We start from the raw sequence: 15,744 nt of genomic DNA on the forward strand, positions 1-15,744 counted from the left end.
CTAATCGACAGAGTACATGGAAAGTAAGAACGTAATAACTGACACACACACTTTGATTTGGAACGGGAAGGTCTTGTGTAACAAGTTTATTTAGTTGTAACAACCTGTCCTTTCTGTAACAAGAAAGGACAGGTTGGGCCGGCCGTACATACTTGGATTTAAAAGAAACACGTGACAGTCCCACTCAAGACACTCCTCTGGTAGTTAGAACACATTGGAGACATGACTGGCATACTTCTAAACTGGATGATAAATTGTTTAACACAGACAAATGCGGACAGTAATCATACGAAACATATCTATTTTAATGTCACTACTGGAGCACATCAAGGTTCAGTAATTGTACCGATGATGTTTATTATCTAAATGATCTACCAAAGGGAATACAGAGTTACACGAATATATTTGCAGGTGATGCTAAACTGCTCGGGGAAAGTCTGTGACTTAGATGACTGTAGTGCCCAACAAAATGGCCCAGACAAAATAAGTGAGTGGAGCAACACATGGCATATGGACTTCAACGTAAATAAATGTCATGTAATGCAATGTAGAATATTGGAAAACAAAACTTAACCTACAAATTATATGAAAAATATATTCAAAACTTCTGACATGGAAAGAGATCTTAAGAGAGTTTCTGGAGAGTAAGGTGTCACCAGACGACCCCATGAAGGTCATTGTGAGAGAAGCCTACACCACACTAGCAGATTCTAGAACCCCATTTAAATATATGGACGGAGAAATATTAACTATTTAACTAGTGTTCGGGAAAATCCAAATGCGTGCAGACAGGATTGACTACTCAGTAAAATATCAGTATTTCAAACCATTATTCATAATAATTTCATAATAATTTGTATTTAACAATTAAATAGTACAGTAGCTGATAGTTCTTAAATAAAGAGCGTACTAAAAGCCACCGGTACACAAAGCATTTCAGGCATAACTTAAAATAAGTCAGTTATATTGTTAATATATGCCCCTCTAGCTCTAAAGTCCACACAAGGCTCGTCTACTGATTTTAGTCGTAAGTAATGTTAAAATTAGAAGGTAATTTTACCTTCTATTGACTAGAGAGGTCATTTTAACATTACCTCGCTGACGTTAATCTTAAAACTAACCTCAGCACTGTTAACACATTTAGATCTGTTTATGTTTGGCATTTTGGAAAGTTTTGTGTCAATACTTTAGAAGACTTTTTGTTCATGTTTGTTCACAATGTTCAGGTTTCTCCACCAAAGTACCTCGGGAACTTTCAGATACCTTTGTAAATATAATTTCTTGTGGCATGACCTTATGACGCAGGGGATTTTTAGCTGCCTTGACAGCACCAATAATCTGGCATGACACAGCGGACTTTCAGGTATCTTGACAGCACCAATATTCCGGCATGACACAAGAGGACTTTCAGGTATCTTGACAGCACCAATATTCCGGCATGACACAGGGGACTTTCAGGTATCTTGACAGCACCAATATTCCGGCATGACACAAGAGGACTTTCAGGTATCTTGACAGCACCAATATTCCGGCATGACACAGGGGACTTTCAGGTATCTTGACAGCACCAATATTATGGCATGACACAGGGGACTTTCAGGTATCTTGACAGCACCAATATTCTTGCACGACCTTCACACAGGGGACTGTGGAGTACCTTGAGAGTACCAGCAACAGACTTGACGTCTCAACACAAGGAGCATGACCAGTGGGTCACATACGCTCCTCAAAGAAGCTATTCTCTAACTTCGGCTTAAGAGTTACTCAACATTTACTCTCACTTCAATACTTATTACAGCCATTACGAACCCATAATGGTGAAATGAACTCTCTTAAGTGTTCGTAAATCCTCTACCGGTATATATTAATGGTCAAAATTCACTTTTAATGTATTTTGCATTATTGAAAATAAGTATTAATAAATTCACAAAGATTGAACATGTCCTCAGCGCTTAATCAATACTCCAGTTTGTAATGTTTTGTTGTGAAATCCGCCAGGGGGCCATGTATTGCCTGGTTGTAACCTATCCTCTTTCCAGACGAACGTTACCCCTTGGAGCCCCAAGACGACAGAGATGACGGCGGTAAGTCACAGATTTGTCTCAGCCGCATGAATCCGCGAACGCCAGTCCCCTGCGTCTCCTCCAGTCATCACTAACTGCATATATTAATCTGCGAACTCGAGCTCACCTTGTTCTAATATTTGTTTGCGACTAACTAGTGCCATATTGTAACATTCGTTTGTCAAGCTAATTTCCAGTAGATTAATATTCTTCTCAAACTTTACGCGAGTTCCATTTTCATCCATTAATCGTGGGGACGAACTGTCTGCCTGACATGACGACGTAAGGGATCTACCGTTCATGTTTTGTTTCTCATTCACCAGGTGACAGACTTGTCAGTTGACTCATAATTTATACCTGCCACTTAGATTTTTAAGAGGTTCTCTCTCTCTCTCTCTCTCTCTCTCTCTCTCTCTCTCTCTCTCTCTCTCTCTCTCTCTCTCTCTCTCTCTCTCTCTCTCTCTCTCTCTCTCTCTCACTTTATTCTCTTATTTACTCTCTCTCACACACATACACGAAAGTTAATTGTTTTATAATATATGAACATCTCTCAGCATTATATTATCACGTCTTTTCAGTAAGTCTCGGTATTACATTCTTCATATCTTCAAAACCCACAACAGTTTTAACAAGCATTTACATCTTCGCAAATCCCTGATTTATACAATTACATTTTGTTTACAAATTGTTTGCAAAGAACCCAACCCACATATATGAAAATGAAAGTGTTTCAATCCGTCCTGAATCCTTACCAAGTCGTAAAGCTATTGTTATCCTTCTGAACAAGGCAATTAGGTGGTCCTCGGTGATCGTGAGCACTACCTAAAATAGGCTAAGGCTTAGCTTTCTGACTCTCGGATATATGCTCCTCATATTTCTAGCCCTTTTGATCGGCTGGAATCTACTGTTAACCGCATGTTACACACCTCTGTAGCCTCTTAGTCAAAAAATTTCCCCGTGTTAGCTTCCTTATTCTTATTCACAAACCTGGCCTTCCTCTTTGTCCAATTGCTTCGTCAAGAGGCTCTATTGTTTATCCTCTTGCTTCATAAGCAAATAAAAAAATTTTGACGCTAGTTACAAAATTATTAATGTATATATCACATTAATAATTTTGTAACTAGCGTCAAAAAATTTTTATTTGCTTAGCTAAACGAACTAGAGGGTTCAGTTCCTGAACCGATTATGTGCCTCTGTAATCCTTTACACCACCGCCCACGGGATGGGTATGGGGTGTATAATAAAGAAAGAAATTGAATTGCTTCATGGCTTGCTAAACAATACTCTTTCTTTATCTTTGCTTTTTCTCCTGCTCGCGCTAGTCATTCCCAGGACGTCCTCGACAGATTGCGCCTGAAGCCTCCCTGTGAGATGCTTAGTCTCGATAGATTGTTTTCTAATGCTCCATTTGATGATGATTTCTTTCCATAGTCGGAAGGCGACTGAGGGCCTTCTTCATATCCTGCTTCACACTGGCGCCTTTGTTGATCTCATCTGACTCTGTATTGATTAACTTTGCCTCTTTCATTTCTCTATAACGTTTGGTGTTGTTATGGGATGCTCTCTCTCTCTCTCTCTACTGCTCTTGTCAGGAATTCCTTTAAACTGTTCTTTTTTCCATTATTGACATTCGTCCCTTTCTCTGGCTTCGCTATCTTCAGGTTATCTTGAGATGATTTCGGGATTTAGCGTCCCGGAAGCCCAGTCTTCGACCAGGCCTCATTTTTGTTCGCTACATTGGTATTTTTGCCTAGAACCTAGCCTAACCTCCCCTAGCAATCCTAGGCTTAATACATCTATCTTAGGCCTAATTTAGTGCATATATGTGCAATATTAGGCCTATGAATGTTTAAGTCCGGTACTTAGCTTTATCTTTCCCAGACTATAAGATTAAAAAAGTACAAGAGAGAACTTACTGATTACTTCATATTGGTACTGTTAACCAGTTAGTGTAAGTGCTGTCACGCCAGGAGGATGGGTTGACAATGGCTGGTTTTGATGTTAGTGGCTATGTAACCAGCTTATCCTGTACTTATAATGTAGTAGATGTACCAGAAGTAAGCCCCATCCTGGCATCCTTATAGATTCCTGTGTTGTATCCTTGCATCTTCATAATTTCCTGTGCTATATCCTGGCATCTTTATAATTTCCTGTGCTGTATCCTGGCATCCTTGTAATGTTATTAACCATCTTGTTTCTGACAAGTTGGTTAACCCATCTTCCATTGCATCCCTTAATATTATTTTGCAAAGCCTGCCACTCACCCGAGTTGAAGCCGCTCACCAGAGTTGAAGCACTGACCTGAGTTAAAAAATATATATAATTAATGCCACGCTGCCTCATCACAAAACAAAATTAGTTTTGAAACAAATAATCTTGTTCTTGTATACATGTGTTTTCCCCCCACACAAAGATGAGCAACGCATCGCGTCTGTCGGCTTAACACATATTGCTTCCCGTTTTCTTAACTGTGAATGCTACAGTATTTGTGTCTATTTGTGTTCACTGACGAAAGTTGATAATGCATTAATATCCATTTATGTTCCTTGATAAGTGTTGAAGTATTATGTGGATTAGTGTTGCTTGATAATATCCGTAAGAGCAACGATGACCATCAATTACTCTAAAATTACTTACACTGCAGCTTAAAAAAGTGACTTTTGGTTCATTTGTTTTGTTGGCCGTAAGGCTGCTTGTTCAATCATGTCTGATAATTAAATGGAATATTTTAAGGTCAGTATAATTTGGTTAATAACAAGATAGATCTAGCTAGTTGAATAATGATTTACATAGGCACTTCTAACACAGCTGGTACTAGTGCCATTCTTTTGTTGGATCCTCTTTACTTCACCTAGAAATGTTCTCTTTTTATTCAATTTTCCTCAATATTTCTCTTCTTGATGATTAATCATTCTAGTTTTTGTTCTCAAGTCCATGTATTATGTCTGGGTTTGGTCGACTCGTAGTACAATCGGCTTCGTTCTCGACTTACAATCAGGGATCTCAGATTAGATTCCCGGATGGGACAGAAAAGTACCTTCCGGGAAAGGAACCGTGTCCAAACAGGCTGGACACGCTTCCTTTCACCTAATGCCACTGTTCACCCAGCAGTAAATAGGTACCAGGGAGTTAGGCAACTGTTGTGGGGTTGCATCCTAGGGAGGGGTCAGTAGTTCAACTTTTTTGGGGGACCTCAATACAAACCTAAGATATATATATATATATATTCACAGTCTTCCTGTTCCCCTCAAAAAACGAATTATCATCAGAGATTTATCTTCAAGTCTTGCTGCGCTCAGGAAATATTTATAATGTAAAATCACAACATTCACCCAGAATTAAAGTCTTGATATGAAGTGCTCAAGCGCAACTTGAGCACTTTAATATATGACATTACTTTCATAATATGTCTTTGTTCTTGATGTGTGTCTGAGTACATCCCCCATTATTTGTGTATAATCAGCCACACTTTGTTATTCTTATACTTTCACCCCCATATATTAATACAAATATTAGTGCAATCATGCTAGCTTAGTCACATGCCCTGTTATTTAGTTTTAAGAGGCGAATATATAACCCCCCTCTTCCTAATAACACTAATGCTACATTTATAAACAGCAACTTTGAGAAAACCAATATATTGTATCACCCACTATAATTATCACCCATGAGCAGTATGCCATATTAACTTGTTTAAAAACCTTGGCTTGAATATGTGGTACAGGTCAGGGTCCCATCCTGCTGTCTCCGGGAATTCACAGCTTCCCCTTCAAGCTGGGCCTGCCCCTGGGCCTGCCCTCCACCTTCCTGGGAAAACATGGCTGGGTTCAATACTTCTGCAAAGCCGCCCTCAGGGAGCCCAACGGCCTCACCCACAAGAACCAGCAAGTCTTCATCGTCATGAACCCTATCGATCTCAACCTCGAGCCTTCCATTCTTGGCGTGAGTTGAATATTGCAGGGATGCATGGTTATTATTTGATACATCAACATGAAATTTATCTCTTAAATTTAACATTTGAATTCACGTTTCTCTCTCTTGCTTGCACTGAAAGGCTCATTTAATTTGAGGCTGCAAATGATGTGTCCTTACTTACAAGATATTGAATTAATGTATAGAAAGGCCTAATCAAGTTCTAAATTTAAGATCAACTTAAATTAGAGTTACACAAAAAATAATTAATCCATTCGCAAGTGACAGTGCAATATGCTGCCTTTACATATATGTATTTCATAAGTTCTCGTCTTAATCACCAAGGCAAGTAACTGTCATTCCTGGTGATATGTCTCAAAAGTATTTACATGTGCCACGTATGACATCTCCTTCAGGTGATAAATTTGCCCAAGATTTCTTACAACTTATTAAACTATCGAATGAGCCAAACTTCGTATTATTCTGTTGACCAGAATTCTGACAGAAAGTCTGAAAACAGTAAAACATTACCGAAGCCAATCCATACACTAAAAAATGAAGGGACGACGACGTTTCGGTCCGTCCTGGACCATTTTCAAGTCGATTGTGACTTGAGAATGGTCCAGGACGGACCGAAACGTCGTCGTCCCTTCACCTTCTAGTGTGTGGTTTGGTCAACATACTTCAGCCACGTTATTGTGACTTCTCGCCTGCATTACTGAAGCGTTTTGTCCTCTCCTTTACAGCAACCTTTCCACTGCGAGATTGAACACAAGCTGGGAATGACCTGTCTGTCTCAGGGTCCCGTGTCTTGTCGTGTTAGGCTGGACCGTGGCGGCTACGTTCCTGGGGAGACCATCAGCATATGGGCTCGTGTACACAATCAGAGCAGAGTCACCATCAAGAAGACACGAGCGTGCCTTACTGAGGTGCGTGTCTTTACTGCCTTCTCGTTAACCTTCCATAATCTTCCATTTGTCATGTGATAAATCTTCCATTTGTCATGTGATAAATCTTCCATTTGTCCTGTGATAAATCTTCCATTTGTCGTGTGAATAAATCTTCCATTTGTCGTGTGAATAAATCTTCCATTTATTCTGTGATAAATTTAACACAGTGTTCCATTTATTCTCTGATAAATCTACCAAAGTTGCAACATTAAGCACTGCATGTTAAAAAAATAGTGAACTATTTTGGCAAGGTTTTTGACAGCTCACGGTGGAATGTGTGTGTTGCAACCAATTCAACTGAAATAGCCAGCTGCATTAATACACGTCCTCTCTCTCTCTCTCTCTCTCTCTCTCTCTTCTCAGCAGTTTTAGGTTCACTCCAGTTACAGGAAAAATCATGTCTCCCAGACATGAAAGGCAGAGTGAACTGTTCATATTTTACTCATTTATTCCCAGCATCATGATGATGATTAGATTTCAGTGAGGCAATGTTCAAAATAAACTGTATACATATAATCAATATTTAAAATATTAAATTGAAAGTGACAGTCTAGACAATATTATTGTCAAGTATATTTTTTTAAAGTCAATAGTAGTCCCGTTGCTTGTAATAGTAAAGAGTAGTGTACAGGGTAACTCAATCATCTTGCAGTTGATGTAGTAAATGTTCAGGTATTCCATATAACTATCTCACAATTGAGATTGTCAGTGCCATTGATATAGTTTTTCATCAAGGCAAATGGACAGGATCTTTGACAAGCCACTTGTGCCCTCTATAACGCTTTTGCGCTACCGCTCACAGGATGAGTATGGGGTGCACAATAAACTAGCCGCCTCTGGCGGCAACAATAAAAAACCTCCGGCTTCCCGCCCTCGTCGAGGCCACTATAGTGTTAGTGACCCTCGGGGTAAATTCAGGTTGTTTATCCTATATAGAGCGGTGTTGGTAACCGTTCTGGACGCCCCCACAGACGATCCAGTACATCTCCAAGAGCAAGGTGGTCCAGACGGAGACGCGGGAGCTGTCGTCCGTGGCGCGAGGGAAGGTGAAGCCCGGAGACACTGACGACTGGACCCACGAACAGCTGTACGTGCCGCCACTACCACCCACCAACCTCCGTGGCTGTCACCTCATAAGGATACAGTACGATGTGTTTGTAAGTATGGCGTCTCTCGTGGCTCCCGTCTTGCGTACCTATTTACATACGTCGTCATCAATTCTCAATCATGATGTGAATCATTAACTCATTTGTGCTTTAGTACCAGCCAGGGAAAGTATAAAATTTCAGCTGGGCAGCAGTTAGTTGCTTCTGGAATCTTTATGAGTAGTAATGGTGATAAATGTTCATAAATTATCCTATTTTCACAGTTCATAATTGAGCCCAACAACCTGGAGAAAGAGATCAAGCTTCAACTACCTATCATGATGGCCACCTACCCCTACCGCAACTCAGACGGAACACTCAAGAAGAAGAAGGGTGCGCAGTACCCAAACAATCTTCCAATCTTTAGGCCATGGCTCAACGAAAAGTCTTTTGAGTGACTTCCTGCGTATGCAAGTGGATAAAAAGGACACAGTTGCAAAATGCTGAAGAAAAAATACTTATTAAATATATGTACTGCTTTCATTTGTCTTCCATGCCATAAATGCTAGTAATGTTTCAGTAGCTCATCATATTCACTTGATTAAGTACACCACTATATCATTATGAACTACTGTACCTTAAAAACATGAACATTAGTGAATAAAAGGCTCAGTATTTTGATTAGTAACTTGTATACAACCCAATTACTGTATTGAAGGTCACAATTTTTTAATTTATAAGTTCTGTTATATTTTCAGCAGCACTTCTTGATATATGAATTGCAAAAATATATAAATTATATATACAAGATTTATTTATTGTAGATTATATTGTCAATTGCAATCAAATATCTGCCATATTTTTTGTTTTAATACTGTATTCTTAATAATGCAGTTAAACATAAGAAATAAGGATAACTGAATAAAGACCTACTGGTTCATGCAAGGTAACTCCTATTTATACCCAGTCATTCATATGTACAATATGTCTAATTTCATTAAGAATTAAATTTGAATGCACTGTATGTCAAGTTATTAATGTACTGACAAATATATTTGGGTGGACAGCCATTTTCCACATTTTTTCCATGACTGATTTTTTAATTTGTAAAGGACTGTATACTGTATTACATTGTAAAACATACCTTTTCACTGTAATGATTTTTTTTCATTGTAATGGATTCTCTCTCATTGTAATGGATCCTTTTTCAATGTAATGGATCCTATTTCTTTTTCGAAGGATCCTACCCCACTTAAAGGATCCTATCTCACAAAGTATTCTCCCTCAATGTAAAGGATTCTATCTCACTGTAAAAGTTTGTTTCATTGCAAATTATCGTATTTCATTGTAATGATTCTATTGAATTTTAACGGCACCTATCTCATTATAAATTACTAGAATCTCATTACTGCCATTAATGTTTATTATTAAAAAAAATGCTTATACAAAAATATAACTAAATAACAATATAGTACAGTAATTCAACATTAGCACACAAGTAAAAACCAATAATTATTAATTGTCTTTGGTTACATCAGATTATCAATCTGCACACAGTTCACAGTTGCAAGATTTGGTAAACAGTCATTATCCTGCACGCATTCAACATTATGTACACACCTGTCATTCTGCTTGTAATCGTCATAATTTTGCACACACACATCCTTCTTCTAACAGTCTTAATAGTAAGCACACACTTTTGTCATTCTGCAACACAGATTTGTTAACCTGACATTCTTCAAATCGTTCCTTACAGCTAATTCTATGGATGGTAGCACAAAATCTAAAACCTGCTGCACCAAGAACAGTACAGTCAACATTCTGCAGACAGTACACCATGTTTACTGCTGCACGAGTGCACGTCATGTTCTCCACTGCACACATGCACACTGTTGCACAAGTGTGCACCATGTTTACCTCTGCATGGGTACGCACATGTTCACCATTGCATTTGCATGCACCATGTTCACTGCTGCACTGCACTTTATCCACTTCAATTGTTCTTATTGCGTTTTACGTACAGTGCTGTATGCTTTTTTCATAATTCGGCAAAGTCATCTTCTTTGTAGAAACTAATGATTTCAAAAACTTCTAGAGGTCCTTATCGGAATTATCATCTCTATTCACAGGCAATATATTTGTTTAAATCTTGTGTAATGTATAATTAAAAAATTGTACGTATCATTCGTTTTGGTTAAAGAAGACTTGCAGCTCTCAGACTTAAGGACACTTAAATTTTCAGAAAAAAAAGTGGTTAACAATATCCATATTGCAGTGCACATAGAAGCAAATACGATGGATGACATCTCATATGTGCTTAAACTAGTCTTACACTCAAATTCACAATATGCTTAATTCAAAGAAATTATGATAAGCTCTTGATGCTTAATTGTTTCATACTGATATGTAGGTTTTCTTGCATTTTATATTATAGACGAAATTCCAGAAGATAGGAAATTTCCATCCTCTACTAAATTATCAGGTTCACTTCAAAGAAACTTATATAGTGGGATAATTCTAAAACAATTCTAACTAGTTCTGAGTACAGTAATTGTAATTAAAATAAGTTATGATTAAAATCATAATTAGATTTTCTAATTTTTTTACAGAAAATGTATTACTGTTCACACTATTAGAATAATACACACTGTGTACAGTATTAGAATTTATTTCTATCTTTGAAGACTATGTGCATAAGGCTGTATTGGGCTCCTCCTTTTGCCCTTATAAATGTAAATTATGAATTGAAAGCAAGCCTAAATTAATGAAATACAATATACAGTACATACTGTATTCGGTTGATTTTAATTAATTTTTAAATACAAAATAAGGAACTTTTTAAAGTACATACAAGTTGCTGAATATTTATACAATTTTATGTGTGTAACAATTGGATGAGTTTCTTAATCAGTTTGAAAGCATTTACCGGTTATATAATTTTTAATTCTTTACACCAACTTCTTTTTGTCTGAGCCATGCCGTGTTCTTTTGCCACTTCCACCAAACAACTTTTCAATGTACTGTACAGTACTATAGTCATCATACATATATAATCTTCGTTACCCACCCATGATAACAATCCAATAGCATTTACATCACTTGTTTCCTACTTATATTTGGAATCATTACCTCAACTTGTGTTAGACTCCCTGATTTCTCTTAAAACTTGCCCGTTCACCATGATTTAACAACTGTCAGATTTGAAGTGCTGCCAATTCACCATAAGTATTAAATTTTAGCAATAACAATCCACCTATCATGTGTCAATTACATTGAGCTTTAATTTCACTAAAGTGCGAGAATTCTGATGCTGTGGTTGATAGCATCAATATTGCACTACATTAAGAGTGTAGACTGGTTGTATAAACACATCATTCTGTACTAGTTTGAAATGCGAACTTACAAGTTACATTTCCTTATACTGTACCAGAATAGTCTACTGACAACATCATTAAGATGTTTATACATCTCTATGAATGAAGCCATAAAATTGTGCATTAAATTGAATTTTCAATGTAACAGGTCTTGACAAGTTAATAAAATCGGTATAGTATCCACATGTATTGACATTGTAAAATACTGTATGGTGTACTGCACACAATGATTCTCAGAAAATGACCTTAATATAACTATTTTTTTTCACAGCATATGCAGAAATATATTTATATTATTCAGTTCTAAACCAACTCTTATTTTGTAGCCTGAAAAATATAACAGCGAGCATCTTGCATCCTTTTAGATTTATACAATAATTTATAATTCTAACAATGAATTATATAGTCATCTCATTTTTCCATTTAGGATTTTTGTTTCAGTATACTAGTTCAAAATGAGCTAGAATACTAAAATTATTATGTGGAATTCATTTACAGTACACTTTTTTATTTGGATTGTTGGTTTTGTACTCTCACAAGCATAGATCAACATATCTGCCTTCTCTCTGATCTTGCTACTTTACTAATGAGAATCAGTCGCCCATAAATCAACGACACTACAGTACTAATAAAAATGTGACTGCTTCTTTAGACAATACTTGAACAGTATCAGTGGTTATGGCTCGCCTTTAATTTAGAACAACCATTAAATAAGAAATGCACAAATTACTTTGTTTCATGCACAGGTAAATTTACTGAATTATGCAAGCATACGTGTTAACAGAAGACTACTCAATACATATAAAAATATTAATTATTTGTTAATATTTATTTCCACTTCTCCATTGTATTATACTGTAGTTGCAACAACAGAACAGTAATCACAATTGTGGACACATTTTTGCATGTTTATGTAAAACAGAATTGATACACTTTGAACCCTGCATTGTAAATATTTTATATTAAAATATTAACAACGATTTTATAACATGACAATATATTTGGTGATGGCGATGATTTTCCGTTTTTTACTGAAACAGCCAATGGCTATGATTTTTAAACATTTTTAATGTGGCCAGCCTTAACGTTTCAGAAATAAGCAAATGAGTATGAAAGATATAAACTAACTAGTTTTCTTGATTAGAGGTGAAAATAACTTCAAACTCATAGAGCCTTGTATGCCCTTCAGAAATTGTATGGGGCCCAGTCAATAATTTTAGGTGCCATAATGATGTAGGCTTGTATCATGGGCCTATATGTTGGGACAAATGTTTTCCAAGACAATTATATATCCACAGCGCATTCTTCCAACAGATTCCTGATATCGAGTCTACAATCAATGTGGTGAGATTTATGTTGGTCACTGTGCTGGTGAGTTTGAGATGTACATAATGTTGTGCTTCAGTCTGTGTCTTTGTAACTGAACGTGTGATCTGACCTGTAAGGCTTTGTTCTGTAGTCAAATTATGAAATTGCTGGTTAACTGCTGACATTCCAGCATTATGTGATTGAATATGTAGCATTATCTAGTAGAACTGTTTCTAATAAAATGTATACATATAAATTGGTATTCATTCAAAACATTTAAAATGCAACACTCAGTTGGCTAGTTTTGGTGAATTTGTTCAAATTTGAGTTTAAAATTACTGTACAAGCCTTTTGTTATTAAATTATTACAAGCTAAATTATTACAAGCTTTGACATCAACAGTATCGTGATTAATGCTTATCACTAATGTCATGTGCCTGAAATATAATTTTCATATTTTTTTTAACAAAATTTAATCTTAATTAACATCACTGGAAATTTTTTTTTAACTGCTTGAAGCATCTGTGTCCATCTTGTAAGCTATTTGTTTAAGTCATAGAAAATTGTTTAAAAATCTTGATATGACTGCAATATTGTGCATATGTGTACCTCTTCCCTCACTGCCATTTCTTTTATGTTTATATTGCTGGTACATTTGAGGATTAGTCCTCTTCCTATATTGAACTCAAATCTAACAATATGTCCCTCTGTCTGGAGACTGGCATTAGGGTGCTTGGAGACTTGGTTGTGTGTCAAATATCTGGATATATCTTTGTAGGTATTGAATGTACAGCATCCAATCAATAGTGCCATTTTATATAATGTCTTTTTTATTTATTCCATAATATTTGCACCAAGAACATTAATATCTGTCTTAAATGTCTGGAGATATGCAACTTTACCCAATAACTAGTCTCAGGTGGTTTACAATATTGTATTTTGAAAGCTTCCTTGTCCACTTTAATGAAGCTATTCACATACGCATCTGATTTCGTTCTCTCAAGATGTGCTTCTGATGCTAAGTACAGTACAGTATATCGATGTGTTTACGATATTAGTCATATTTATTATTTTCTTATGGAACTGCCTACCCACCAAAGCTGTAAATGTCAAGACATTACTTCAGTTCAAATCCACTTGGAAAAAAATCCTCAGGCACAATTGGGAAACCTTTAACATGCTACTGGCTTCCTGTCATTGGAGTGGTCCTTGGATAAATTGTAATATTAGTTTAGTTCATTTATTATGCACCCCATACCCATCTCGTGGGCAGTAGTGGAAAGGGTTACAGAAACACATAATGGGCTCAGGGACTGAACCCCACAATTGTAATGTGTAATGATTTTGAGATCCACATGTCCATGTAGTCATAATGCATTTGCTTGGATTAAATTCAAGTTGGTATTTCTTAGTTTAACTGTATTTTGGCCAGATACAGTATTTTTAGCCAATTTTGCATATTTCTTCCATTCTAATTCGTTTCATTATACATATCCTCTCATCATGTCAGGTTCTTCTACCTTACTTGCTAATTTCCTTCATTCTGACCTCTTCCCTCCCACTGATTATTTTATGTTAGACTGGTATTCCTTAAACAAGTTTAGCATTCTCTTAATTACATCAGCTATTTTTAGAACGGTCGCACCATGGTTTGACTTTACCAACAATAATCTATTAAGTTTCATCTGTAAGATTAAAAAGACAACAGTTTATAGGTCCTAAAAAATGAACCCTGTGTTAAATTCTCTCTTCATGACAAAATCTAAAAAAAATATTGTTTAATTAAATTGTATTACAGTAATTATATAATTATATTATAATTTTAATAATGTAGAATAATTGTAGATTAATTGTTATTCTAAAACAAACAAACCAGACATGACAAGGGTGATCTCATCGAAACTATTAAAATACTGAACAATTTAGAGGATACTGATCCAGACAGCATTTTTAGAAGGTCAAATGTAAAACAAGGAACAATGGTTTCAAGCACAGCAAAAAGCAATGATTTCAAGCTCAACAAGGAACAATGTAAGACAGAAAATGTTTTTTTACCAATAGCGTTAAGAACCCATGGAATCATTTACCCACTGAAGCTGTAAATGCCAAAACACTGTTGCAATTCAAGATCAAACTTGATAAAATCAACAGGACAAATGGGAGGGACCTTTGACAGGCTGCTGGCTTCCTGTCCTCATTGAGGCCACTAGAGATAATTTCAGTTACAAAATAAAGTAATTTACACATGCGAAATTAAGCAATAGTGTAAAAAAACTAATGTAATTGTACTTTATATATATACAAAGCTGAAGCGAGGTATTAGCCTGCTGAGGGGACGTGGTAATCATGCTCTACATTCACTATTGGTTGGCTGAGGAAGTTGGTATGTTAACTGGTAAGTCTGTCTTCTTATTCATGGTAGGATATATCTGTAAGTGTAAGCCACTTGTAGATATGCAATAAATGGATGAGAGGTGGTCAAGTAGTGCTTCAACTATGACTAAATCATGCTTTATCTCTTATTTCAATGTTGCTGGTCAGGATTTCTCTGGTGGTCTGATGAGTGTTTAGAAATTAAATTATTTCTATGCAACCAGACAGTCGCCAGATATAATTCAGCCAGATGCCAGACACAGTATATACTGTACATATTATATATACTTCATTTATGTATATTATATACTGTATCTATAAAAGCAGTAAACTTAGAGACACTTGGAGCTAGCCTCACCAACCCTTGCTGGATTAGTGGAGTGGGGGAAGGGGGTGTTATTGGCTGGCCTGGACTGGCTCCCATAGCAATCCCCATGAAAAATTCAATGGTGGCCTCCGAGTCCATAGTGTCATCATATTTCACAATGTTCAGAATTAAAATATTTACGTGCAAAAAGAGCTTTGATGGCAGATGTGCATTGTCGAGGCCGCCAACATTTAAATGGCATTAGTATGTGTTGTGTCTACTCATCTCTTTGTGCTTGCGGGGGATTGAGCTCTGGCTCTTTGGTCCCGCCAAAGGGTGTGTGTGTGTGTGAACACCACCACAGTTTGTGTG

The 15,744-nt window shown here is 36.6% G+C and overlaps 1 protein-coding gene across 3 annotated transcripts in view; it reads left to right on the forward strand.

The window, feature by feature from the left end:
* Positions 1–12,948, forward strand: part of Vdup1 (arrestin family protein Vdup1) — a 65,349-nt gene extending 52,401 nt beyond the window's left edge. For 2 of the 3 annotated variants that reach the window (XM_069305901.1, XM_069305900.1), the window contains exons 4-8: positions 2,040–2,084; positions 5,788–6,005; positions 6,722–6,904; positions 7,897–8,082; positions 8,295–12,948. In XM_069305901.1, the coding sequence (XP_069162002.1) occupies positions 2,040–2,084; positions 5,788–6,005; positions 6,722–6,904; positions 7,897–8,082; positions 8,295–8,468 (806 nt within the window). In that variant the 3' untranslated portion in view covers positions 8,469–12,948. The remainder of the gene's footprint in view (positions 1–2,039; positions 2,085–5,787; positions 6,006–6,721; positions 6,905–7,896; positions 8,083–8,294) is intronic. The other variant, XM_069305902.1, reaches the window with a different exon arrangement.
* The last annotated feature ends 2,796 nt before the right edge of the window (positions 12,949–15,744 follow it).

This window comes from Procambarus clarkii, chromosome 56 (assembly GCF_040958095.1).
Source record: "Procambarus clarkii isolate CNS0578487 chromosome 56, FALCON_Pclarkii_2.0, whole genome shotgun sequence".
Taxonomy (NCBI): domain Eukaryota; kingdom Metazoa; phylum Arthropoda; class Malacostraca; order Decapoda; family Cambaridae; genus Procambarus; species Procambarus clarkii.